At 38.8% G+C, this 27605-nt stretch overlaps 1 protein-coding gene across 1 annotated transcript; it reads left to right on the forward strand.

Annotated features, from left to right (window-relative positions):
* Positions 1–291: 291 nt before the first annotated feature.
* LOC140234358 (uncharacterized) lies at positions 292–27605 on the forward strand. Its single transcript, XM_072314417.1, has 14 exons — positions 292–355; positions 1647–1670; positions 3333–3560; positions 6806–6974; positions 11002–11132; positions 18355–18606; positions 19157–19294; positions 19756–20109; positions 20318–20493; positions 21149–21397; positions 21878–22014; positions 25626–25725; positions 26515–26677; positions 27390–27605. The coding sequence occupies exons 1-14, from the start codon at positions 292–294 to the stop codon at positions 27491–27493; spliced, it is 2289 nt and encodes a 762-aa protein (XP_072170518.1). The 3' UTR covers positions 27494–27605.

The following is a 27605-nucleotide window of genomic DNA, read 5'->3' on the forward strand; positions in this document are numbered from 1 at the left end:
AGCTCAGTGGGATGAGAACCATAAAGACCTGCACCCTTCGCCGAAAGTAGCAGATTGTCTTTGCACATCTCAAAGAGCAGTTGTCGTTCATCGAGGTCGCATGCACCAACCTCATTATCAGTTTTTAAACGCTGTGAGCAGCTAATCAGTTGATGCGAAGAGACACATTGGTGTACATCGGGATATCTACTGGTCATTTAAAGTTGATAAGATTAACTACTCATCCGTGTTGAGAAGAAGACGCCAGAGTTGACTACTCATCCGTGTTGAGAAGAAAACGGCATAGTTGACATGTTTACAACAGTTTTTGCCACAACTTTCCTCTTCCTACTCCTCCATAGTCCATGTATTCAAGGTAAGTATCGTGTTACTTTGCTGCAAAAGGCTGTAATCTTTTAAATCCGTATTTCGTAGATCAGCGTAGACTGATTAACCGAATGATAAGATTCTTAGATGCTTTCCAAACTGGTATTTGTTATTTTCATTTCTGTTATATACAGTTTATTTTGAAGAAAGAAATGTTAGATACAAATATTATAATGAGACCTGATATATTCTTATGACTTTGAAAGGTTATACGAGCCGTAAGTTGTAAGGTTTTCCTAAAATTGGGTGCTATGAAATAATAATAGTACGTGTATATCGATCATGGATTCTTTTTTTTTTTTTACGTCACTAGTTTTATAACTGAGTGTACATCTTCCAAGTGCTTGTTTTTGTTTTTCCCGTGCAGACGTGGCAAAATCAACGGAGAGATGAATGGATACATGATAGGCCTACTGTAGATTTTTTTTTTTTTTTTTGACTGGCGCTTAAAAAAAAAAAAGTAAAGATAAAAATCTGCCTCCCCCCCCCCATACAATAGGTTTCAGCATCTAAGGGGCGTCTCTTGGCCGTTTCATTATTTTTCTCTCTTTTCTTAGTTCATGATTTCCCTTGACCAGTGAGTGTGGGTATCCTGGAGTACTCTGGATGAGATAAATGCCAGTTAGATATCAATATGTCACAAAGGAGAAAAGACCAAAAGGCAGACGTTAACTGATTCCGTTCAAAAGATTTATCAAGTTTTGAATATTTGTCATGAGCTGTAAGTCATCCTTTGGGGGCTTCCTTATTGGTACTAAATATTATCTTGCCGTAGTGTGGTTGCAGGACTCTTAATTCTGATTTGTGTGTGATGTTCCGTTTGCCCCTCTCCTTTTTAAGCCATTTCATAATTCATTCCACTGGCTGACAATGTCCCTGTTATTCGTACAATGATTTTCTACCTCACAGAGGAAGTACCATTAAAAGATTAAAAAGCAACTGTAGATCAAATTTAAGAATCTGTCGACTATTAAGAGAAACCTGTAGGTGATTTATTGTGTTTTCATTCAGGAACATGAGAAATTTACCCATATTGAGGAATAATCTTCTCCTGCATAGCAACAGTATGATGACTGAATGATTCAGTCATTATTCTGTTGCTATGCAGGAGAAGATTATTCCTCAATATGGGTAAATTTCTCATGTCAAGGGGAAGGATACAATATCTAGCCTACGACAAAAGAACAAGTCTCCTTCTGACATTTCATGTTCCTCTCTCTCTCTCTGTCTCTCTCTCTCTCCACACGTCTATTCTTCTGCATGAAATGGCACCCCACAAGGGAACTTGGGATGGAGTTTGGGAGGTAAGATAATCATGTGACCTGAGTACGAATCAAGCACTTCGACATTCTATTTATCCCTCTACACCTTTCCCCCTCTTTATATTTTCTTCCGATTATGGTGGGAGCAAAGCAGCTGGCAATTAACATTAGACCGGTTCAGTAATTTTTCTATTTCATTTCGTTGTTTTTATTTCCAACAAACTTTAATTGCAATAAAACATTTTAATACACTAAATGACACAAAAACAGTTAACGATGTAATCAAGGAAATTACTGTGAACTTAAATACAATAAATGTTGTGACTTGCATGTCAGAGTTATACCGAATCAAAGTTGTTGGAATGGAGTGGACTGCTAAAAAGCAGGGCTTGCATCCCAGTTCATGTTTTTGTTTGAGTTTCCAACACTTTTTTTAGTTTCATAAATGTTTTTACTTCTTCCATTTTTTGTTGTGTCTTATTAAGAATGACACTATTTTTTATGCCTCCGCCAACGAATTGGCCAGAGGCATTATGTTTTCGGGTCGTCCGTCCGTCCGTACGTCCGTCCGTCCCGTTTTGTTTTTGTCGATATCTCAAGAACCGTGGGTGGTTTTACATCAAACTTAGTATGAGGGTATATCCTGGGGGGATAATACTTTGTTTGGATTTTAGGGTCACGGGGTCAAAGGTCAAAGGTCACAGGTTATTTTGTGAAAAAAAGGTTGAAAATTCATGTTTTTCTCCATATCTCGCAAATGGTTCAAGGTATCTTCATGGAATTGAGTATATATGCTTGTTCCAATGGGCAGTGATTATCTAGGGAAGTTGGGGGTCATGGTTCAAAGGTCAGGGGGTCAAAGGTCAAGGTAAACTCCTCAAAATATCACTACTTTCCTTTATCTATGCAATGCCTGAAGGTTTGTTTTTTTAACTTGATGTATGCATGTATTACCCAATATCATATTCTGCGGGAAGTTTCTTGCCCAAAGGTCAAAAGGTCAAAGGTCAAGTGGAAGTGCTGAATTGCACTTTTTCCTCCATATCTCAAAAGTAACTCAAGATATCATCATGAAACTTACATATCTATGCATGTTCAACCTAACAGTGATTCTCTTTGGAACTGTGAGGTCAAAGGTCAAAGGCCAGGTTTAGATAATGCTATTTTCCCATTTAATACTGAAATTATACTTTTTCTCAATACCTTGAAAATTACTCAATGCATAAACTTATAAAAGGGTCAAAAGTCAAGTAAAAATCATCAGTTCCCCAAATACCAGCACTCTGACATTTTAATCATTCATCCAATTGAACCTAGTTCTAGGAAAGTGAACATTCAGCACATTTGTGGCAAACCTGTCATTTTGATATTTTGCCAATTGTGTGAAACTGTCATCACACATTGTCAAGACATTGTACTACATGTATATATCTATTAGGAGAACCATGCATTATGGTGGAGGCATATCAGTCGCCGTAGCGATATATCTAGTTTAGATATAACCCGAAAAAATCATTATCATCAGTTTTCATCGGGTGGACAGCCACATTTGTCTACTAGGTGCAGATCCATGCACCCGTTGCTGCCAATCTGCAATGTGATACATGAAATAACTAGAATAACAGTCATTTCCTTCACCTACCATGCTTGCATTCTGTGTTCCTCGTCTTTCCTACACTGATCCATATTCTAACTGATGTGTAGATGAGTTCATGCTGGTGGCTGACAGCAGTAGAGATGCAATATACGCTTCTAACATCAGGGACATCTCGTATACCAGACTCCCTCTCTCGAACCCTGGTAACGTGTACAATCTGGACTATGATCCTGTTCGCCAACTTCTCTTCTGGACGTCCCCGGGTCCAGGACGAATACACAGCTCTCGCCTCGACGGATCAGACGCTACTGTAGTTGTTTCCACAGACATAGATGGTGACATAGCCACATAATTCACAAACTTTTCGTAACGATTTTGGTCGTATTTTCTCTTATTTTTCATTCAAGTCACAAGTGCAATTATTCGCAAATAGTTTGATAATTGAGGGTATTATACTCTTAGGAGAGATGTGAAAATCTATCACTATCAGAGTGTCCAATTTTCTATAGATTTTCGGTAGGGTGCCTGTCCTTTAATTGAATTCGCATGGGATTAAACCGTTTTTTGGTTTTTGGGCAAGTCCAAGATATCGCGCACCTTACGTATGGGACATTCAGAGATTTCAAACCTGTGAAAAGTAATGAAGGAGCACTTGGATTTTACTGTTTATCATCAGGAGGACTGGTAGCCCTGAGAAGAATATTGTGTTTAAGTTTGATGTCATTTGACCTTGGGTTAATTATTTTATTAAGAAAAAAATGGCAACTTACGTATGGGACCAGAGAAAAACTGGATTTTTCAAAATAAAGTTTGAATTGAAAATTCTCTGAAAGTACCTTACTGATCAAGTTCTGTTTAGAAGTAAAGAAAGGTACAATACTGAAGTATCTTTCAGCAAAGTTTCACTGCAAAAGAATGGCGCATATTTTCATGAAGTTGGTTTAATTAACGAAAGTGCACCTTACGTATGGGACATGGCTCAACTTACGTATGGGACATTTGTCTTAAGTGCACAAGTGTATTCATGGAAATGACTTTAAATTTCCCCAGTGTCATATTCAGTTCCACAAATCATACTACAACATATAACAAATGAAATATACTTCTAAGTGGGTACTTTCCCAATTCAGATACCTAACAGAAGCTAAAATAAGACAAATAAAAGTAATTACCAATTTACAATTAAATGTCTTAGTTTGGATTCCGTCATGCATTAACACTGTCCTCATGATGTCTACACATACAGATACAGTATACTGACACTCTATTTCTAGCCCATTTGTAATACTGTGGTCAATATTTTTTATCAAATGAAAAAAAAAATGTGCGAATTCTAGCTTGTGACCTTAACGCATACATGCACATGTACCATGACTAATTTGTAATCTTGATAATTTCAACTGTAAAATCAAATGTCATGTACAGTGTAATTTGCAAATACAGTTTGAAGTGGGTACTTTCAGTAGTTTTAGGCTTACCTTGCAAGTTGTCTAAGTTTTCATAGAGCTTTGAAATTGTTTGAAATGCAGCACAAAACACAACAACAACAAGAGTAATTGATTTTGCTCTGTAATCATCATGTTCTGCCATGTGAATTTTAGCTTCTGCAAAATCAATCAAATTTTAATGAAACTTTTAGATTTTAAAAGCCGTGGTAGAACAAAGAGATAAAAGAATGTATGTGTCAATGCTGGCTTTTTTTTTCAAATTGCTCGGCTTCAGGTCTATGAAACCAAAGACGACAAAATTTGTGTTTATACTTTACATGCTTGTGTAGTGATACAGGAAAGATTATCATATTTGTACATTTAAATCTTAAGAGAAAATGTAATTCTAGATTTGAAACACTTAAGTAACTCACTGATCTGAAATTTACAATTTTGATAAATTCTAATAACCTATAATTTGATCATACACTATGAGATTGCAATGCTTGTTGATGATTGTGTAGATGTGGGGTACAAAGTATTAAAGTATGAGTTGATGAAGGTGTCTCAGAGCACATCTGTCTCTTCAAACACCTAGAAAAGAAAATTGAATTCCCTATTTGTTTGTGTAATTTGTGTTATTAGCACTCCAACCACAGAACCAGTATTGATATTGTGGTTCATGGCAAATGTAAACTATAGTCTTCATTTCACAGGATTTTCAGAAATCATGTTCATGACCTTGATAAGTCATGACATATTCTGAGGGTGTGCAGTTGAAATATTAAACATCATATCAAAATAAAAAGTATTCTCGTAGGGTTTTTCCGTTGCTATCAACTCAAGTAATGACAAAGTTACCTGCTGTCACCTCAAGTGATTTTTCTTTTCAGTAAGACCTGTAATGTTGTCATTGATGAGCGCCACAAGCACAATTGTTTTGATTTCCCTTTTTAGGCTGTACAGCCTGTAGTACATGCTGAACAGTGTACTGCACCTAAAATGACACTCAGAGAATCCCATTCTCTAGGACAAAGTCATTTTGTAGAGAGGTAAAGTTGAAAACGATAAGTGAATTAAGAAAATGTCCAATATCAAAATTTTAAAAGGAGGAATGTTAATTGAAGACCAGCTGCACAGCCTGTAATGAAAATAAGAAAATACAAGTGTAAATGAATATTCTTTATTTTCCTTTCTTAATCATAGAATGACTCAATAATGCTGTTCTTACACTCTCCCTGAGGTCAACTAAGTAGGAGAGGTAGATATATCTACATATCCTTCAGAGTAGGAGCAAAGATAACCATTAACCAAACAAATGTAAGGACATATACCATCCATGTCAAAAGGCGGTTTTCCCATTCACTTTGCATGTAATGTCCCATACGTAAGGCATTTGTACCATACGTAAGCAAACTTTAATTAGTTATAAGATGAAGGACTAATTAAATTTCCACATTTAGTTTTGCTAATCTGGAGTTAAAATGAATAAATTAGAACTTCCCAAAGTATGATTGGTCAATGTTTGAAATTTTCAGAAAAAACTTGAAAAAACATACTCAAATCCTTACGTATGGGACACTTCGTTCTGGGAAAGAGCGTAATTTGCATAATTAATATGCTGACCTTGTCTTACCTATTGGAAATTATACTAGCTCATACAGGGGTCATGTCCATAAAGGAACTAGGTCAAGGACAAATTCAACTGATTTTAGATGAATATTTTTAATTTGTCCCATACGTAAGGTTTGTTTTTAATTTATGCAAATTAAGGCCATATTTCTTGCATAAATTTGCATAATTAAATATTTTCTTTGCTGAAAATATATAATTTAACTCTTTGGCTACAACATCATATCAATAACTTTTTGATGAAATCAAGATGAATTTTGAGCATCTGAGGGGACATTATCTTGGACTTCCCCTTTTTCTTTTTTGCAGTTGTGTATAATGATGATGACGATGATGATAATGATGATGTGTGCGTGTGCGTCATTTTCCGTACAAATATGCGGTAAATCGTATGGATGCCAACATTCTAATGCATGAAACGTCTTCATTTATATAACCTGAATCTTTATACAAATACAAGTTATAGTTCTTCATAAGTTCATATAATAACACGAATGATTTTCCTGGGTTTGTGTTTTCAGAACCCTACGGAGTGGCAGTCGATCCAAGCGAGTCCAAGGTATACTGGAGTGATTACGATTCCTCTCTTGGCAAGATAGCCGTGGTGAATTACGATGGATCTGGAGGAAGAACTTTAGTTTCTTTACCACAAAGGCGACCATACGGAGTTACCATTAATCCTATAAGAAGGTGGGTCCGTAGGATTTTACTCAGTGTAGAAGATATTACTTTCTGCTAACAGTATTCAAGAAAAAAAAAATGAGTGAATTATATTTGATCCATTTGATTGAGGTCATAGCAAGTTGTGACAGTGGCATAAAGTTACACCCACAAACAAGAAATCATAGAAACTTTTAAAGGTATAACGTCAATTATGATTTAAAAAAAATAAGAGCAGATCATGTATAACTAAGTAAAGCCAGCCTCTCGTTAGTCTCAAAGTTGAATAATCGTTGATAACTTTTGATACCAATGTAATCAATGTATACGTTTCTAAGATGAACAATAACAATAGATTTGATGATGATATATTCTTTTGTAACCGTATTAATTTCTGCAAGCAATATCTTTTCGCTTCAAGGATAACTTCAGAATAGAAAAAGAGACAAAAAAAAAGGAGCAGATGATGAAAAAGAAAGCCACGGCCAATGCAGTGAAAGCTAAGATAATAAAGGGCGGAACACTTCCTTTTCAAAATAGAATGACTTAAGCATGGTTCTGAAGAAATTAACCTTTTTTGCACGTTTAATATATTCAGGGAGACCAGTCCATAGTTCTGCTGCCTCCACTGCAGAAACTCATGGTCCATTTAATTTTGTTACAGTTTGGGGTTGAGCAAAAAGAGGCTTGGAACGCAGATTTCCAGGTAACTGATATTTTTCGATAAGTTCTTGGAGAATCATTGTTTGGCCGAAATTATATATGCAGGAGAAAGTCAAAGAAAACCCAAACCCAAAGAGAAATATGGATTGAGTGAAAGCAGCAAAATTAGTAGAACATATCAGTGAAAGTTTGAGGAAAATCGGACAATTGATGCAAAAGTTATGAATTTTCAAAGTTTTAGTGTTGGAACGGCTGGATGAGGAGAATTCCACAAAAATTCATTTTTCATTAGATTTACACATTCCATGAACTTGATACTGACATGATAAGAGTAGCAAGTATTCCCCCTGCTTTCTGAAAGCGGTCAGTCAAGTGCTCTTTCAGTATGCTAGAAAAGTGAATTTTTGTGGAATTTTCTTTATATTTTCTTAATATTGTTGTCCACACATGCGTCATAACCTCTTGTAGTCTCCTCATCCAGAGGTTCCAACACCAACACTTTGAAAATTCATAACTTTTGCATCGATTATCCGATTTTCCTCGAACTTTCACTGGCTTGTGGTACTAATGTTGCTGCTTTCACTCAAGCCACATTGCTCTGTGGGTTTGGGTTCCCTTTAATAAAAGAATCTGTGCCGATATTGTGGTCTGGGCAGCCAGTGTAATCCATGCAAGTGGATGTGATGTGGTCATGTTTACGAGCATGGATTACACAACTTAAAGACGAGTTTTTTATTCTGTCAAGTATTTTATCAGGCATTTTGCCTACACTGTGTCTATTCCTCTCTAAATTCCGTGGATTGAAAGTCACAGGAGACTTTCACAGAAAACAATTTTATTTCATTTTTTTATGACATTCTGATAAAAAAAAAATGTCTTGGGATTTCGGGGTACGAGCCTCGACATCTCGCTCTCATCGAGAGCATACATAGGTAAGCTTAGGCTGTTGTGTGATACTTCCGGGTTTGCCCTTCAACCCATGACGTCATGGACACGCCCCCAAAATAACTACGGATCTTCCAATTGAGCATGATTCAGGAAATAATTTTTCTAAGTAGCCGTTCTCCAAAACGCAATTTTCTAAATGGATGAATTAAAGACCGCTGTGTTTAACATGCTCTAAGCTTGATATGGGGGAATAATCCAACAAAATATGCGTTTCCTTTAGTATTCTGCTTTAAGGAGCAGGTAGAGGACGTTTCCTACTTTGACTGTTAGCAGAAAGATGAACATTGGCAGGAAGGTTGATTGCCATTCAGCTAGACATGATCTACTAGCAAGACAATCGCCGTTCTGACAAAAACAATTAAGGACAGTAACCTGATAAGATCCTACCATTGTGGACAGTATACCTCCATGGCTACAGTATACAGCAATGGCTATCAGGACAATTACCTCTGCGCTCTGACAGTCTATAGGTATTAAACCGATTATGTTACTGTCTCCGATAATTTACACTCTATAGGCAATATCACTTTTTATACAATGCCATATCTACTGGTGACCTGTTCGTATACTTTGGTTTAATCATGACATCAGTTGAATTGTGAGTTGAAGGTCTTGAGAGGTCAAGTCAACCTTATCTACCGTGTAGGTAATAGATTATAAACTTCAGTTTCATCGCGACTGATTGACTTTTTGTAATGGTAATGATCGGTGTTTATATACGTTAGTCAATAAAAAAGAATCATTATTTATTCTTTTTATAGTAAATAAGCATTGATCACAACTTTCCCTGGCCATCAGGCGGAAGCTAAGCATTCTAATGGATATGAGGCATGTCTAGCAATCAGGAGATCCTGAAATTGAATCCCATTCAAATATTTTTGGCAATATGATTATCACGGTATTTACTCAGTCATAGATTGACCGGGGCTTGCTTACCTCGATAAAGAGCAATTTATCATTCAGTTTTGATAAACAACAACAACAACAACAACAACCCGACGCAAGAATAACTACATTTTAATTTGAGTAAACTTCAGTTGTTAGTTTATTTTGTACATGTTGAGGTGTGAGGATTACTTTTGACATGTTTTATGTCAAACATATAAGTAGTCATTCACCAAGTCATATTCAGCAATTTTCGCACATTACAGAGACTATTGGTTTAGAACATGGAGATTTTTTGAAAGCTCTTGAGGAGATTACCTTCCTTTTTGTCGAGCCCACCGGAGGTGCGGGGAGACTAAGAGATCGCCTGCGGCGTCTGTCCGTCCGTCCGTCGTCCGTCCTTCCGTCGTCTGTCCGTAACGCTACAAAAACTTCAATAACTCTTTACTCTGAGCTTCAATTGCAATCAAACTTCGAGGGAAGAGGGGTCGTACAAAGTTTCACATTTTACCATATATGAAGGTCACCTCAAAGTCAAAGCTCACAGGCAGGGGTCAACGAACTTCTAGAGCCCAATGTTAAGTTTTTATGGCGCGTTTCTATTATGGGTCATAACTTTTGATCCATAGGTCCATTTGTGACTAAACTTGGATGGTAGATGTCCCTTGGGGAATGGATGATCACAACAAGGTCAAAGGTCACAAGCATGGGTTAACCAACTTTTAGAGCTAAATGTTAAGTTTTTATGGCGCGTTTCTATTATGGGTCATAACTTTTGATCCATAACTCCATTTGCGACTAAACTTGGATGGTAGATGTCCCTTGGGGAGTGGATGATCATCACAAGGTCAAAGGTCACAAGCAGGGGTCAACCAACTTTTAGAGCTCAATGTTATGTTTTTATGGCGCGTTTCTATTATGGGTCGTAACTTTCGATCCATAGGTCCATTTGTGACTAATCTTGGATGGTAGATGTCCCTTGGGGAGTGGATGGTCACCACGAGGTCAATGGTCACAAGCATGGGTCAACGAACTTTAAGAGCCCAATGTTAAGTTTTTATGGTGCGTTTCATTTTTGCCATAAATTTTTGCCCTTTAATATCTCTTTATCTGTTCTATCTCTTTTTTTTTATCTGTTATATCCCATTCGCGTACAATTTCTTGTACGCGAATGGGCGAGACACATTATGGCACTTGCCTTGTTTATATTCTTGACTGCATGGAGAAGTCAGCCACGCCAAGTAGAAGTGCGTTGACATGTATACATATATTAACCGTGATCGCTAATCCCCTGTCATCTCATCAAGAATAAGTCTGATCCTAATCATCTGCCTTAATTCAAATTAAGCGTGATCTCAAAAAAAAAAAAAAACTACGAAGGGGAAAATTGGTGTTGGTAGATTTTTTGGACTGATGCCGGTAGGGTGAAGGAAAGTAAACTTGGAATGTCTTACGGAACATTGCGGAACGTTAAAAAAAAGTTTTGACGCTGATGGATCGAGACTCATTTATGATTTGAATTATTGTAAAAGTGAGTAAGTTTTGGTTTGCTATCTTCCAGAGAACTTTACTGGGGAGTCCAAAACCCAGGAGCCATTCAAAGAATAAGCATAGACGCCCTCAACGCTGAACCCGAGAACGTTGTTGACACTCAGATCCGGTACGTTCGTGGCCTCGCTTTTAACAATGAAGGTGTGTACATCGTTGTTTTGCTACCGTATCAAACAACGCAATGCCATCCAACCATACCATAGATAATGTATTTGGATGAATATGAGTAATGATAAATGTCATAAATATTGCGGGTAGGACCTACACGAGCACATACGTGACCGTGCACCTCAAATCGAACATAAAGTTGCACACACTGAATTTGCGTGAGGACTGAAAATAAGTGAAATGGGTCAACCTAACCGAACTTGACTTTGTCATATTTTCTGAAAGAGCGGGTCTTCTTTCACATTATGCTAAAATTTGGTATCATAAACCGGGCAGGAAAGTGTGTTTTTTTAGCAGTTTATCTCGAACATTTTTGGTAGAATAGTGTGATTAGGTGTGTCTTTTAGAATCCCTTTTTCATTTCTGAAAAAAGCCGTGTCCGCTCTTTTCACTTCCAACTCGGATAATTTTTGAAAGGATAGCGCTACTGCTTTGAAAGATAGCATTAATTATTGACAGAATGTGTTAATGAGGCATGCTTAATTTCAGTTTAATCCGATAATCCCTTCATTGTTGTTACTCTGGTGGTTTACTTCCTGTTTTTTGTCCCATTCATCGCACATCCAGCACGGTTGGTAAAGATTAAGCGCTTGAATAGACATTGTACTTCAGAGCCTTATCTCAGTTCACACTTTCCCTGAGTTTGTGCTCTCTTTTCAATATTTAGATAGGTTAGGAGAGCCCATTTTATTTGAGTCATACATCATTTTAAAGCTTAAGGTCTGCTCTTTTAGAATATGGTCTTAACTAAGAAATTTATGTCTGGCGACTTTTTGTTTGTTTTGAGGTGCAGAGTCACATATATTTGTATTCACATATTACATAGAAACAGGTCAGGTTTACAGACGTGTTGCTACATTTTGTGACTTCCGTTTAATGTCTCTCTCTCCTCCCTCCGATGGTAGCATCCGGGCACTTAATTGGTGTGACCATAAAAGTTGATTTTAATGAATTTCATACTGACTTCCTTTTCTTACTTGTTGCGCTATGGAGGATACATTGGAAATGTATAGAGATACTAGACCAAACGCTTTTTTTTTTTGCTAGTGTCTGTCTGTCTTTCTGTCTATCTAAGGGTATCTATTTTTAAGATTTCTCCTCGAATGACCTGCCATTATTATTTTAATGTCGCAATAGGTACCCATTTACACACCAGCTGGCTCAGGAGGGAGGAATCAAAGAGAGTAAAACATGCTTCCATATTAGAAGGGAAGTCATCACATAACAGTCTTGAAATAAATCTCAACATTGCCAAAGTCGCTCATAGTAGCTATATATGATACGTTCAAATCCATTTCATAAAGTCTCAGTGTGTCTTATGAGCGAAAAGTCTCATAGCCATCTCAAGACTTTCATGAAACCAGGGAGGTGATACATCCCTGATGAAACGGACCCCAGATCTGTATCCTCTGCACCGCAGTATTCCTACTTTTTTGCATTAAAATTTCACGTGTGGATTCGTCTTTCAACTTGAATTGTGTATCAATGATGTATTTGGTGTTCATGGACCAATGTGAGTGATTTTGTGAATCATCTCGTGTCCTCGTTTACCGGAATTCTGTGTGAGTATTACCATGACTCGTCATCATACTCTGCATACATGTCCGTGCACCGCACTCGGGCTTTGCGACAGCTCGCTGTCCAAGCTCAGACTGTTTGTCCTACTGACCCTTGCTGCCTTTGTAATGTCGACAATTGGCATGACCATGATCAAAGCCTCGGACAAATCTTCGTTCCCGCATTCCAACTCTACAATACCCGTGACTCTGGGAAGGGCTCCGTTCAATGAGACGTTTCGCTATTCAAGTTCGGAACTTTTGGAGTTACGTAACAAGGTCTCTGCCAGCAACGCCCGGATACCCTAAGATGTATTCAACAGCATACGCAGTCTTGGTATATCTCGTCAAAGAGGGCGTCGAGCAGGTAGAAAAACGCGGCGCCGGATTTCAGTTGTCCAGCAAGAACACCCGCAAGGACCATCACAAATTAAAAGAACAAGGACTTTACGCTACATTGACGTCGAGTCCTCATACAGACCGAATGTCACACGGAGTGCCTGGCCTTCGCTTTTTCTCCTGAATGCTAGATCACTGTGTAATGAATTTGATGACTTTGAAGCAACGATATCAACTCTGCACGACGACGTCCAAGTAATCGCAGTAACAGAGACATGGTTTTCTCCTGACAAACCATCGGCGTGCTTCAACCTGTCTGCATTCACACTTCATCGTAAGGACCGTCACGGACAGACTGGCGGCGGTGTAGCAATCTATGTAAGTGATACACTCAATTCAAACCTTGTGTTCACTGAACTTGTTCCCCAGCATCTTGAGATATTATGGATCAGAGTTACATCGTCGGGCATTGTTCATCTGCCTAAGCCAATGTATGTGTGTGTTGTCTACGCACCACCTCGGACCCCTCACCATCAGGCAATCACTGAGCACATCATCCAAACTGTCGACATTATCAATTCTATAGACGATGCAGCAATTTTTGTCCTCGGTGATTTCAATGACCTGAAAACTGATGTTATCGAACTAAATACTCGGCTCTGTCAAACAGTGCATGTTCCTACTCGCGACAACGCAGTTTTAGACAAAGTGTTGAACAATGTCGCAGAACGATTCGCGGAACCCAGTACTCATTCTCCGATTGCAACGAGTGACCATCGTGTTGTGAAAGTTCGAGCAATCAACATGATCAAACCGGAAAGGGCGAAGACACGCTCGTTGAGACCATTTTGCGATTCTTCCGTGAGGGAATTTGGTCGTTGGATCACTAAGTTTCAGTAGCATGAACTACAACATATTCCTGACCCTGACGACATGGTAGAGTATCTGCATGGTACACTATTACAAGAGTTATAAGCGATGCTTTGTAGAAATCAATGTCAAGGTGAAATCTGCTGATAAACCTTGGTTCAATGACTCGATCCGTCGGATGATAGATCGAAACTCCGAACATGACTGTGGCAACACTTCTCTGTTTCACCAGTTACGAAACAAAGTCCAGCGCACCATCCGACAAACCAAGAAAAAGCACTATCAAAGTAAAGTCAAACATTTAAAGACAACTGAACCGAGTAAATGGCATCGACAAATTAAGGATCTAATAGGTGATAAGCCCCAATCACTCCGACTGGCAAATGACATGACACCTCGTGAAATGGCGGACGATTTGAACACCTACTTCACAGACGTCTGCACGCAGTTGCCCCCGTTAGATCGTCAGGCTCTCACGTCGTACCTCCCAGCACCAACTCCTCCTCCTCCTAAGATCAAGCAGTATGACGTGTACAAACGCCTGAAACATCTTCATGCATCGAAGGCATCACATCCCAGAAATGTACCTAAGCGTCTCCTTAAAGAGTTTGCCCTGGAGATATCTGTTCCACTTACGACAATATTCAACGTGTGCTTGGATAAGGGACACTTTCCTAGGAGATGGAAGAATGCCTCTGTGTGTGCTGTGCCGAAAACTCCCAAAGCAACTACATATGATCAACTCCGCCCGATATCTGTCACGTCTGTTCTGGCAAGGGTGTTTGAGAGCTTCATTGCGGAGTGGTTGACAGCTGACCTCAAACCAAACATCGATCCTTCACAATACGGGAATATGAGAGGAAGTTCCATCAACCACTACCTCGTTCACATGCTTGACACAATTCATCGAAATCTCGACAAACAGGGTCATTATACCAACATTTGTACCGTGGATTTCAAGAAGGCTTTTGACCTCGTCAACCATACGAAGGTCATTGAAAAACTCATCCATTTAGGCGCCAATGTCTCCATCATACCCACTGTGTGTAGTTTCTTGACCGGTAGAACTCAAACCGTACGCTACCAAAGGGCAAAGTTCCGGACCCCTCGACATAACATGTGGAGTACCACAGGGAACAAAGCTCGGCCCGATCCTATTCCTTGTTCTTGTAAATGATGCTGCCCTTACTACCGACCTACCTTGGAAGTATGTGGACGATCTCAGTTTGGTCGAAGTACTCCACAAGTCACAACAGAGCTCCTTGCAGACACATGTGGATTCGCTCAGCGAGTGGTGTCAAGCCAATGACGTCACACCCAAACCGGAGAAATGTAAAGTTCTACAGGTCTCCTTCCTCAGGAGTGCCCCGCACCCGCTCAACATAACCATCGGAAATGTCTCCTTGGAGAAAGTGTCATCACTGACCCTGCTGGGTATCACCATCCGTTCCGATCTCAAGTGTGATGACCAGGTCAGCCAAATGGTATCGCGTGCTTCTAGACGCCTGTACATACTCTGCACCTTGCGAAGGAATGGTGTATGTGTCTCCGACCTCGTCCTCATCTACAAAATGTACATAAGGCCATTGCTAGAATTCGGGGTGCCTGTGTGGGGATCTAGCATAACTGCAGCCCAGAGTGAAGCTATCGAAGGGGTACAAAAACGCTCCCTCCGGTGTATTACCTACCCAAACACCACTTCTTACAGCCAACAGTTGAATCACTTTGACATTCCTACCTTGGAGGACAGGAGGCAGGAATTACTATGTCGCTTCGGCGCTGCCCTTCTTAAGTCTGAGCGGCACCGCAACATGCTCCCACCCACTCGTAGATCTGTCTCTCGCTACAACTTGCCTCTGAGAAACGCTGAACACTTGAACTTACCTTTCTGTAGAACTCAGAGGTATAAACAGTCATCTATACCTCATCTTACTGCATTACTTAACTCCAATCTGTAATGTTACGTGAATTTGAATGAGTCCCATACTGTTGGATATCAATATAATTCCATATCTCACACTTCTGGCAATTACATCAGAAGCTAATGATGTTTACTCTGATTTGTTATATTACGTGATCGCTGTCTGCTCGGTTTTGATGTTTATACTTGATTACTGATAACTGGATATTCATGATACCCCAAGCAATGTGTATAAAGAGTGTACTGAGTATGTTGGTCATGAAGTGCTAATTATAAGCAATACACGAGGCGTGCTTCAGGTACTGTGCTACAATTTTTAATTCACTGTGCTGCTGCTCGCTGGTGTTAATACTCGATTGGCCCTCATTCGTTTTTGATATATGGAATGACCGAGATGCCCTTTTTTTTTGTTTTTTTTTGTTAATAGAATGACCGAGATGTTTTTTTTTCCCCTCCCCGGTTTCAGTTCACGTATAATGGTTTTAGATGAAATGAATAGCGCCCCCATAGGGAAAGTCCGAGGAAGAGATCATCTGGATTTTGAGTTGTTTTATCTGATATGTATAGCAAACTATGACAGTGATATGTGAAATACATATGAAATTGCAGAGGGAAATTATGATTTTAATGTATTTGATATGCATTTTCTTGTGTGTTGGGGTTGGTGGCGCCGTCTGTGGATGACCTTGAAAAGGTTAAAGTGTAGGGTTATTTAGATTTTGAGTTGTTTTATGTATAATTTAAGGAGTTGGTTGCATAAATAACAATGTTTAAATAGTGAGGTTTTGAAGGACTGAAATAGTTGGATGTTTCTAAAGTCAACGTGGTCAAGGGAAGACATTCGTATGTGTGATATGATATAATATAAAGTATTTGTTGGTTTATTTTACTTTTTTGTTGTTTTATGGTATAATTCTGTATGCGTTTGTGATGTCATCTGTCATATTTTATGCCACCTCAATCGGTTATTTTCCCCTTTCATTAACCATGGGAAACACATCCTCACGTTTCGAATGGTATTGTAATTTTAATATGTCAACCGGCAATAATTTGTAGGTTTTCCTTTTTAATTTTATATCAAAATTTCTTCTCCTTTTTTCCACTATTTGAATATATTTCCCTTTTCTATCCTTAAAAAAAAAAACAATTTACGGATTTTGTATGATAACTAATATGTATTTCCGTTTGATGTTGTGTCGATATCACAATCTTTATTTGTAGTTCTCATGCTTCGGTGCATTGAAAATTTTCACCCACTTCAACATTTTACTTCCTTGCCCGCTCGTCTCCATCTTGCCATATTTGTTATTCTCTATACAAGTACACACTGTATCTCTTTACCTGTTGTGCAATACCCTCACCTATCCCATTTTCTGATGCCCCGGTGTGATGTGTATTATGTCTTCTTTTTTTTAACATAATTATTTCACGCATGCTTATCCTATCAATGTCATTTTATTTTTTTTTTAATGATTCTAATGTAAAGCAACCGTATCAGCCTTCGAGCTGCTGGATTGTTATTTAATTTTTTTTTTTACACACTTGCACAATAAACCATATTGAATTGAATTGAATTGAACAAAGTTCTAGACAGTTCTTTATGTCTATATAGGAGAGTGGATCGTATCACCGGACACTTTTTTTTTCGTGGCTCTGAATTCTCAGAGAATGAAATTTCTGCCAAAAATAAGGTCTGTTATTCACAAAGTCCTAATAATTACGAATTCGGCAAAATTATGAAAATTAGTATTCACTCCGATTTTTGGAGAATAGACTTCAAATATATCCCTTTCCCAAAAGTTGTCTTTTTGGGCGGTGTAAAATGAAATAATTTCGGACACGATTTTCGTAATGGAATAGTCGACGTCTTTCGCACCTTGTCCTTGCACCAGAATTACAATTCATCCCACGAATCACCGTACACATTCGTACCGAGCGGACGATAAGGAAAAAACCGGCAAAACCGACTCAAATTTTATATCTTACGGTAAAATGTCTAACTTGAACATTTCGAACAATTCACGGAAAAAGACCTTGTGATAGATCGACATTTTTTTTTCTAAATCTCAGGTGAAATGTGAATTTCTTAGCGTTTTTACATTTTTAAGTCGCGGTTTGTTTGTTGTTTTCGCGATTTCGGCCCATACAACGCTCTGTGAGGCTAATACACAAGGTCCCGCCAGTATTGAATGTCATTCGTGCGCAAAAATGGGCTCGTCATGCCGGAATTACCATGCTGCCCGGTAAAACCATGGAGGTTTTTTGTACCTCCCTCCCTGGTAAAACCATACCTGACACACACACACACACACACACACATATATATATATATACATATACATATACATATACATATACATATACTTCTATATCATATGAAATTGTTATTGACTTCAGCAGAAAGATAAGCAAGGAGTACCCCTACTGTTATTTATCTTATAGAGGATGTTGTCACTATAACTTACCTCGATTAATGTTCCTCCTATTCCACTTCTGGGCTCCTATTTAGGAACAAAAATGTACTGGCATGATGCCGGTTCGAACAGGATCGAATCTCTGGATTTATTGAGTGGCGAAAGGATCCTCTTGCTGAGTAGCAGTGGTTTTCATGGACTCACCTGGCACAATGGAGAAATATACTTAACGGAAACGTCCCGTGACGTCATAGCAATCATGAACGAGGCTTCACGAGGAGTGCGGTTCGTCGGTCCTCGGATATTCTCCAATGCCTTTGATATTTGTGTGGTCTCGTCTCTAAAAGGTCAGACTTTGTAAACGGTTATATCAGTGTATTCGCTCATTAGTTTGGAAGGGATCATCTTTAGTTATTGATTATGGGCCTACTTCAGATTCTCTGACAAGATTTTATGCTTTCTTTGTAGTCATGGATTCCATAATAACGAATAGCTCGAGCTTAACACCAAAGGCCAATGTAACAGAGATTCTGTTTTCTGTATGGGCCTGTGAGAGAATGTATTCGTGTTGTCACAATATTTTTAGAAACTCTTCAAAATGCTTTGATATACATGGGTCTTACCGTACAAGAGCAAGGGTTATATTTTTACATTTCTCGTCTAGCAGCGGATGATCAGAATCTTGAATTCATTAAGCAGTCAAATAATGTCATATGAAGTTATCAGTGAAACGACTTCGTCAAGTTTTGGTTCACTTTATCTCAGCGGGTTATTATCATTACTTCTTTGGTCCAACGGCCCCAAGATGTTCATAACAAACGACACACGCTGCGTATACTATAACGTTACAAAATCTACACCTTTCCTATGTTGAGTGACAGTATTCTGTTTCTACAGATCCATCACAATGGGCTTGCGATTTCGACAACTTTGGCTCTAATCTTTGTGGGTGGAGTCAAGATTTTCAGGACGATTTTGATTGGTTGAGACTGCCACGTAACGTCAGCAGACATTCAGAGAATGGTCCATCTATTGGTAAGTGGAAATGCCAAGTTTATTTCAGCCATCACTGTTCTTTGGTTACCCAATAAACCTCCGAAACAATAGCTGGACTTAAATAACATTTACCATGGGACACACTGCACCTGAGCAACAGCTAGTATTACTGAAGAAAGTATTGTGTGTTTTTTTTTCTTTTCAGAGCGACAGGGGGAGTGATTTTCTGGTGTTCCCGGAATTCCAGATTCTGAGCATTCTTCCCATGAGCCATTGAAGCCGACTGAATTGTCTTTCTTTGATACTACAAAGAATTTTAACAAAGGAAAGTGCATGCTCTATATCATGTTTATCGTTCGCCATCAGAGACGTGGGAAGGGAGGTAATCAGTTAGGTTGTGGTTATAGGGGTGCATGGTTTGACTAGCTACTTGATCGAAGAAACTATCTGCCACTTATAGCCTTCATAAACTCCTTCATTGTACTATCTTTCTCTGTTAGGAGATTACAGTATGTTCATCAACGGCACGACACAGGATGCCGGTGCTCGAGCTAACTTCACAAGTCCGTATACCAACACTGTAAGAACGACTGCCACCTGTTTACGGTTCGCCTTCCTCATGCCGGGGGTCTCCAGTCACTCCTTTCTCAAACTCTACTTCACCAATCAACGTTTTTCCAAGCTCATCTGGCTGAAGCGGGGTGACCAGGGAGCGTTTTGGAAACTAGCAAGGGTGGTAACCTTTGGCCTGGGTGAGGGACATTTCATCTTCGAAGGCGTGGTGGGTACTCCAGAGCGTAGCGTCATAGGAGTGGATGACGTCCAGTTCGGACCCTGCGATGACCAATTCGATGGTAATCATAGATCAGCACCTTGTTATCTTGGTATTCATACACGTTATTACAAATTATCATAAATAGCACATTAACTTCTTTGTGAAACATTAATCATTACTACTAGGTAATTTTGTTATGTTTTGTGAAATATCGCGACTGCTGGATTTCATGTCATACTTGGTCTTCTTCCATTAATTCTCCTTTTTCTCTCCCTTCTCTCTGGCAGCTCCGAGAGTCTCATGTGACAACGGCAGAATGGAAATACTCCTAAAAAGGGAAAGTTACCGAATCTCAGCTCCTAGCCAAATCCGTTTTTCCGATTCTCGTTGCTATGGTTACGCTTTCAACTCTGACTACGTCACCCTTTCAACATCTTTCGAAGAGTGTGGAACGCGCATAGCGGTAAATATGATAAAGGCGGAAACATGTACCGACAATAAATTATTTGACAAGACTCGTGTAGATTATCTGGCATCTCTTTTATTGTAACAAGAAAAACAAATTCTAGTAATTACGACTTATCCTGCCATGGTGAACGTTTTCAGGTATGCTACTCGTCATCTCTAACCGTCTCTCCAAAGAGCTGAGACGTCTGGTCTTGAATTAGTCCAGTTACAGTGAATCTTCCATTATCAACTTATTCAGTCGCTGCCTGCAACCTGAGATGGAAACTGTCAGAACCCAAATTATATAAACTACAGTCGTGGAAATTTGGCATCTTTCCCTGACTTTGTTTTTGTCAATGCGCTTTGAAATGTGAATATATTTCTATTCATTTAAGCCTAGTACTGTAAACATAACAACACATATTCTATAAATTGCAGGAAGGACAACGTGTATACGAAAACTCAGATAACCTGTTTACGATTTCTATAGACAGGGAGGGGTGTTGACCCCTGGTCATTCCATCTGACCTTGATCTGACCTGCAGCATGAATAAAGAGGGTGACAAGTTATAGACCATTGGTTCAGTCATGCTCTGTGTTTCGATATCACATGCAACCCTTATTTTAGGGGACCTTCATAACCCTGACACAAATACATTTTTTGTATTCAGAGTGACGAGGAGAACTTTTTCTTCACGAATGAGATTGAGGATGTGACCGGGCTTATGCAGAGCTTCGTTGTCAATTGCACGGTGAGGCGCAGACAACTCGTCCACACCTCATACATCGCCCAGTCATCTCTATCAGTCTTCACCATGTTCACAGAGGCGTTTGGCCATGGCAATTTCACCATTTCCATTCGACAATTCACCAGTCAAAATTTCGACGTAGCTCTGCCGGAACCGGCTCCCCCACAACAGGTATCCTACATCACCCGTCCTTGTATTTTATTGCAATTATCACGAGTCAGTGCCATGATCACAGTGTATATGGTGATGAACATCCAAATTATAAGCGGCTCATGCAGGCGATAATTTCATTTGTTCAGATCAAGAGAACATGATTATTTAAAGGGAAATTCATTCGAGCAAAATATTCCAATGTTTGCTACTATAGTGTGTGATGAAGATTGTACTTTATATTATTCAATTTGTTATCAAACGATTGATGCTTTCGAAAACACTTTTTCGCCAATCACTAATGAGCGAGCAGTACGTTTTGTGACTTCTGTGACATGTTGCTCCAGGGTACTCAGTACTGATATTGTAGAGATTTTACACGAGGTACCTTTAGCCTCTAAAGATGAGTGAATTAGCAGCTTTTCATATTGATACACTTGTGTCATGGAATTATCTCGAGTGCTTTTCATATCAATTGTCCGATGAATGAAAACTACCAAGGTGTTTGAAGGCGATACCATCTACCTCGGCACAACAATCGCATCCATGAGGAATCTTTACATCCTCAACGAGCGTTGCTGGGAGACGCCTTCTCCGAACCCAGCAGATCGGAGTTACCGAGATCTGATAGAAAGTGGGTAAGTTTAGGGGAGCAGTGATAGCCCTCTTACGCAATACGAGTTTTTTCCCTTTGTACGCCGCCTTGTGATGCTTTAGATTGGGCATCAGTTCCTTCTTTTATAGCAGGATTGCATCCAAACACTTCAACAACCTTTATACGATTACTGCGTCTTTGGATCTGCTCATCTATCATTTTGTATGTTATGCAAGACTCTGGACACCCTCGGAAAATCTTTGAGGCTGTACATGAAAGTCACTTTTGTTTGGGACAATACCATACGAAATGACTTTAATGTACTGTGAAAGTGATCAATGTTTCCTAAACATCTCTTAATTACGTGTAAACAAACTATTCAAACTCTACATTTTCAATCGTTCATCTACAAGCTTTTGAACATCTTCTCAAATTAAGTCAATATATGTCTTGCAAGTGAAAGCTCTTGAGCAAGATTCGTGATTACCGTGAAGATATTTGATGAGGAAAGCGGGTACACATTTCCAAGAGTTTATTAAACCATGAAGCTATTAGAGTACCTCTATGCAGGCCCGTAGCCAGGATTTTTCAAGGGGGGGGGGGGGGGTGCGGTCACTAAAAAAATGGACCTTCGGTACCAATACCAATGATGACACACACACACACACACACACACACACACACAATTATATATATATATATATATATATATTCTTTGGACGACCGAACTACAAAAGTTGTATAAGAATTTGCGCGCGAAGCGCGCCGCAAATTGTGAATTTTGACTGTTTTAATGACGTTTTAAAGTCTCGAGGAAATTCGTATGTTTGTCTGTTGCATGCAATCGCGTTACGGTATTTCATCTAGGAAATAGTAAAAACTCATTTTGCCAGGAAGTTGCAAAGTTTAATTGTGTTCGAGACTCTGCGCGCGTAGCGCGCCGCAAAATTGAGAATAGTGATTTTCCTGGTGTTGTTTTAACTTTTATTTTTTCTATTGTATACCCGCGTTAGCAGGCCTGAAGCCAGGATTTTTAAAGGAAGGGGGGATTGCGTTAATTAACAAAACGGTCTTTTGATACTGTCCCGGGAGGGGTAGCGACAATTAAAAGGTGGACACCTTCATTATACATGGACTTTCAAAATGGCCCCTAAACGAGTAATGATCATATGATTTTTTCGGGCCTTAAAATCAAGTATTCCTTAAATGTTTCCTGCACCCTAAAGAAGTACTTCATCATGATTGAACAATATACCATTTTCCCAAATTTCGGCCTTTTTGATACCCTTTGATTATATACGCTCGTACATCACACTTTCCATCAATCCGTGAGAAAAAACGACCCCTATTACGCGTTTTCTTTAGCGAGTATGGTCACGGCGTCCACCATTCAGTTGGAGTTTTCCATCCCATTGGATGCTGTTTGGAAGATGAAACATTCACTTTACTATACAGTATATCAGCCGTTGGTATGCGAGTTTGTCAAAAACGAAAATAAATAAGAAAAAGTTTAAAACAAAATGAATTGTAAATGTGAACCATTTATATTTTGCCTCCTTGTGGTAGGATATTTCCAGCATTTCCGAACTTTCAAATAATCATTTTAGATTTAATAATATTAAAGGTAGTAGATCCGATTCGCAAACATCTCCAATATCAGTCAAATGTCATATCAACCATCATGCTAAGAAGGTTTTCTTTGTGAAATTTGGAGGTCAGTGAAATTCAAAAATTAAACATCTGTTAGATATTGGAAGAAGTTGAGTGCAAATTCAGACCTCAGGCTTAGTGCTCAGATGTTTTCCTATTTGATTTGATCTGTCTTACTGTGCACACTAAGATACATACTGGAATGGTTATTTCTTATTTATTAAATTATAGTAGCATATTTGGTTACTAGCTGTCTCTAGGCATTTTCGAATTTGGGCTGCAAAGAGATCCACTACCTTTATGTTAGAAGAGAGAAAAGTATAATAATGATAAAATAAACAAACAAAAAAGAATGAGTTTCTTTTGTAATACTATCTGACAAACTTTTTACTTTACCATTTTACTTCATAGCTCAGCACTTTCCATTCTCTCTCATACCCTCTTATCCATTACATTTAAATGAAATACAACTAAAATGAGTTTGCGTGCCTGCATAATACTCTTTGGAAATTATAAGTGAGAATGTTCTTAGGTTTTGGCTCACTTTAAAATGAGAACCAATAGAACTGTCACAACATGAGAAAATGTATAAGTAATAAGAAATTCGCTACCTGTAAGTTAGAAAAGAGATTAGTAAATAATGATAAAATAAACAACAAAAAAGAATGAGTTTCTACCGCCATATCCAGAACAGAGCCTGAAACGGTGCAGGCTCAAGAAATCGTTTGTACTAATACGTCTTGAAGTATACTGTGTGATACTGTTGACTCAGACTTCTACAAAGCTGTAAGTGAGAATTTTAACCCAATCCGGCTCATTACCTGTGTTTTTTATGAAAAATATTAATAAAGAATGTAAATTAAATAACGACGCGTTACAATGCAGTCTAACGCTCTCACAATGTTATCATACATAGGGTTTTTCCCTGACTGTTTTTACTCCGGAGTTCTTGCAATATTCAGGCTTTTGTAATACTATCTGACAAACTTTTTACTTTACAATTTTACTTCATAGCTCAGCATTCTCTCTCATACCCTCTTACCCATTACATTTAAATGAAATACAACTAAATTGAGTTTGCGTGCCTGCATAATACTCTTTGGAAATTATAAGTGAGAATGTTCTTAGGTTTTGGCTCACTTCAAAATGAGAACCAATCGAACTGTCACAACATGAGAAAATGTATAACTAATAGAGAACTGGAGTAAGACAGGCCTTTCATTTTGTTTTGTCTCTCCTGATCGTTCGTAAGAAATGCTAATTCATGACCACCTTTTCACAATTTGATTGGAGCATGCATTCATAATGGAAAATAGTTGACATAATAATCTATCCCCAGGCATTATCATGCCAACATGTACTTATATGTACATGTACTATATCTTTGTGAGACGTAGATATAAAATGTCTCAGGTTTTCGATTATAGTAATTTCGAGGAAATTTCTTTAATTTTTATCATATATGTAAACTTGAGGCTATTAGATTTTCATCCACTTACCTCTGTTCCTGTGAAAAAAATGCAAGTGTCAACCTCAATGTCATCCACGAATCGCACGTACTCGGGCGGCCAGTGGAAAAAAAAAAAAAAAAAAAAACACCGGTCACACGCGCCAAGGGCCATGGCATGCAGTGCCAATATAATAATAGCTCGCACAAATTGATACATAACATTTGTGTTTGTGTGCATGGGGACGATCCGATGGTTCATATACAACGTGTCTTTATATTTATTTGGATTGTTATCTTGAGAATTGCTAAAAACCGTTATTATGAAAAAGTGGACCTTTCAGAATTTGGGGGGGGGGGGGGGTGCGTACGCACCCGACGCACCCCCCCCCCCCCCCTGGCTACGGGCCTGCTATGATTAAACCGTTCTGTATAATTATAAAAACATAGCTCATCATTAATGTATTCATCATGAAAGTGATTACTGTAACACGTTTTACATCGTGAACTGTACGCATTTTACCAAGCCTTGTCATCTTTAATCAAAATTTACGCAGATTGGCTGTATCGGGAAATGTGGAAATCTTTGATATTGACATCTCGACGGTGAAGGCGTTTTCCGTCAGGGCTTTCCAATTCAATCGCGTTACCGAGTTGGTGAGAATCTTTCAGCACTTATTTCCATTACCAAATTGCTCTGCAACGATGAACTTTACGGGTGTGTATGGTGGATGTGTGATGGTCTGTGGTAAGTGGGCATCATCTCTATAGTTTTGAATATGGATGAATAAGATTAGGGAAATGGCGACTGTAGTCCAGAGAAAGATCCACACCTTCACGATGGTCTTTATTTGGTACTATTTGGGTTTTTTGTTGTTGAGATTGTTGGTGGAAAAATATGAACTCCCTTTATGTCTGTGTAGTCGAAGATTGCACTGGTTTTGCAGACCCAGAGTAAGCAGAGTACTACATGTACTTGTCTGACAATAAATTATGACGTCATCATCTCAACCGGCCTCCAACATTTGGTCCCAGTGTATCTTAAATTCTTCTTTTTTTTTGAGGGGGGGGGGCGGTGGGCGGGGGAGATTAATCCAAGTTAAACGTTAAACTTGACCGTCGCAAACAAACTCCTTCTTCAGCTTATTCTACCACATAAAATTGCAAAAGTTTAAGGCAAAGAAATTCTGGTATGACAATAGATAAATGGAACGGTGAAAATATTTTGATTTTATGTGTATAACACTGAATTTGAGGTGCAATTTTATTCAATTTTCTCCCTCTACGATGATGGAGACAAATTGAAGAAAAATTCACACCTCAACTTTCACCGCTCTGCTTAATTATTCTCTTGCTTTCAAGACTGATTTTAGTATAGTGAGTAATAAAGCTCCAGCCACGGAGTCATTGAGCATAACTAGTATTTGTCATTTGATTATTTAACAGACATACATCCACTGTAACGTCCTGGCATGCCAGCAAAACGATCAATTGGAAAGTTGCCACACTTCGGACCGTTCTGGCCCACGTGCCAAAAGGTATTCGAACCGGAAACCTGCAAATGGTTACATACTGTCAAGCGGACCATTCGTCGTCCAGAGAAACAAAGGTATAATACTGATATTCCAAGATGCCATGCAGTTTAGATGGTCCCGAAAATAAAAATACACCCTGCTTTAGTACCATTTCTTCTTGTTCCTTCACAAAATTCGACATTTTTTCCATCATGGCGCATGCGGTACACCTTACAATGCTGGAGCCATGCGATCGGATTTTACCGGATGCATGGCTCAATGTGGATCAATAAGTAAAAATCAATGCATGATAATTGACCAATCAGATTGCAGAGATTCTAAATCCCATTTAGATTTTATTGATAAGCTTGAAACTGTATCTCTCTCTCTCTCTCTCTCTCTCTCTCGTATCTCTTCTACCTTTCAGTGGTTGTTTTCCATGACTATGCGTGTGCGTGAGTGTGTATGTGCTTTTGTGTACAGTCCTACGTGTTTTGGAGTATAAAGTATATGTTTGTATGAAATGTGGAGAACAATTTTACTGGATATCGCCAAATAAGAAACTGACGCATTCATCTTTATCATGTCGACGTAACCATCGTGACATGAATGCGGTTTCTCTTCAAACTGCAGTAGGCGCTTTTGATAGTTTTCATTCTTGTTATGTTATGTTATGTTATGTTTTGTTTTGTTTTTATTTGGTAGCAGCTGCTGTTAGATAGGTTTGTCATAAAGAGAAGTAAGTTAAAAATTTATGATTGTATACCTTTGTATTGGTCCTTACTAATTCCTTCCACTGTCCATCAGGTATGTCGGTGAGTTCGGTGACTGTGTACGTCGCTCTGTCCGCCATGTTGGTCTGCAGCATCAGTGTCATCTTCTATCAACGCCGTCAGAACACCAGAAACTAAAGGCTCTAGCGATGAGATGTTTTTAGATATGAATATTGCTTCATTTACAAAAGTAGTACATTGTACATGATTAGAAAGGGGAATAGAAAGGGATCAGAAATCTAGAAACGAA

Source organism: Diadema setosum, chromosome 10 (assembly GCF_964275005.1).
Source record: "Diadema setosum chromosome 10, eeDiaSeto1, whole genome shotgun sequence".
Taxonomy (NCBI): Eukaryota; Metazoa; Echinodermata; class Echinoidea; order Diadematoida; family Diadematidae; genus Diadema; species Diadema setosum.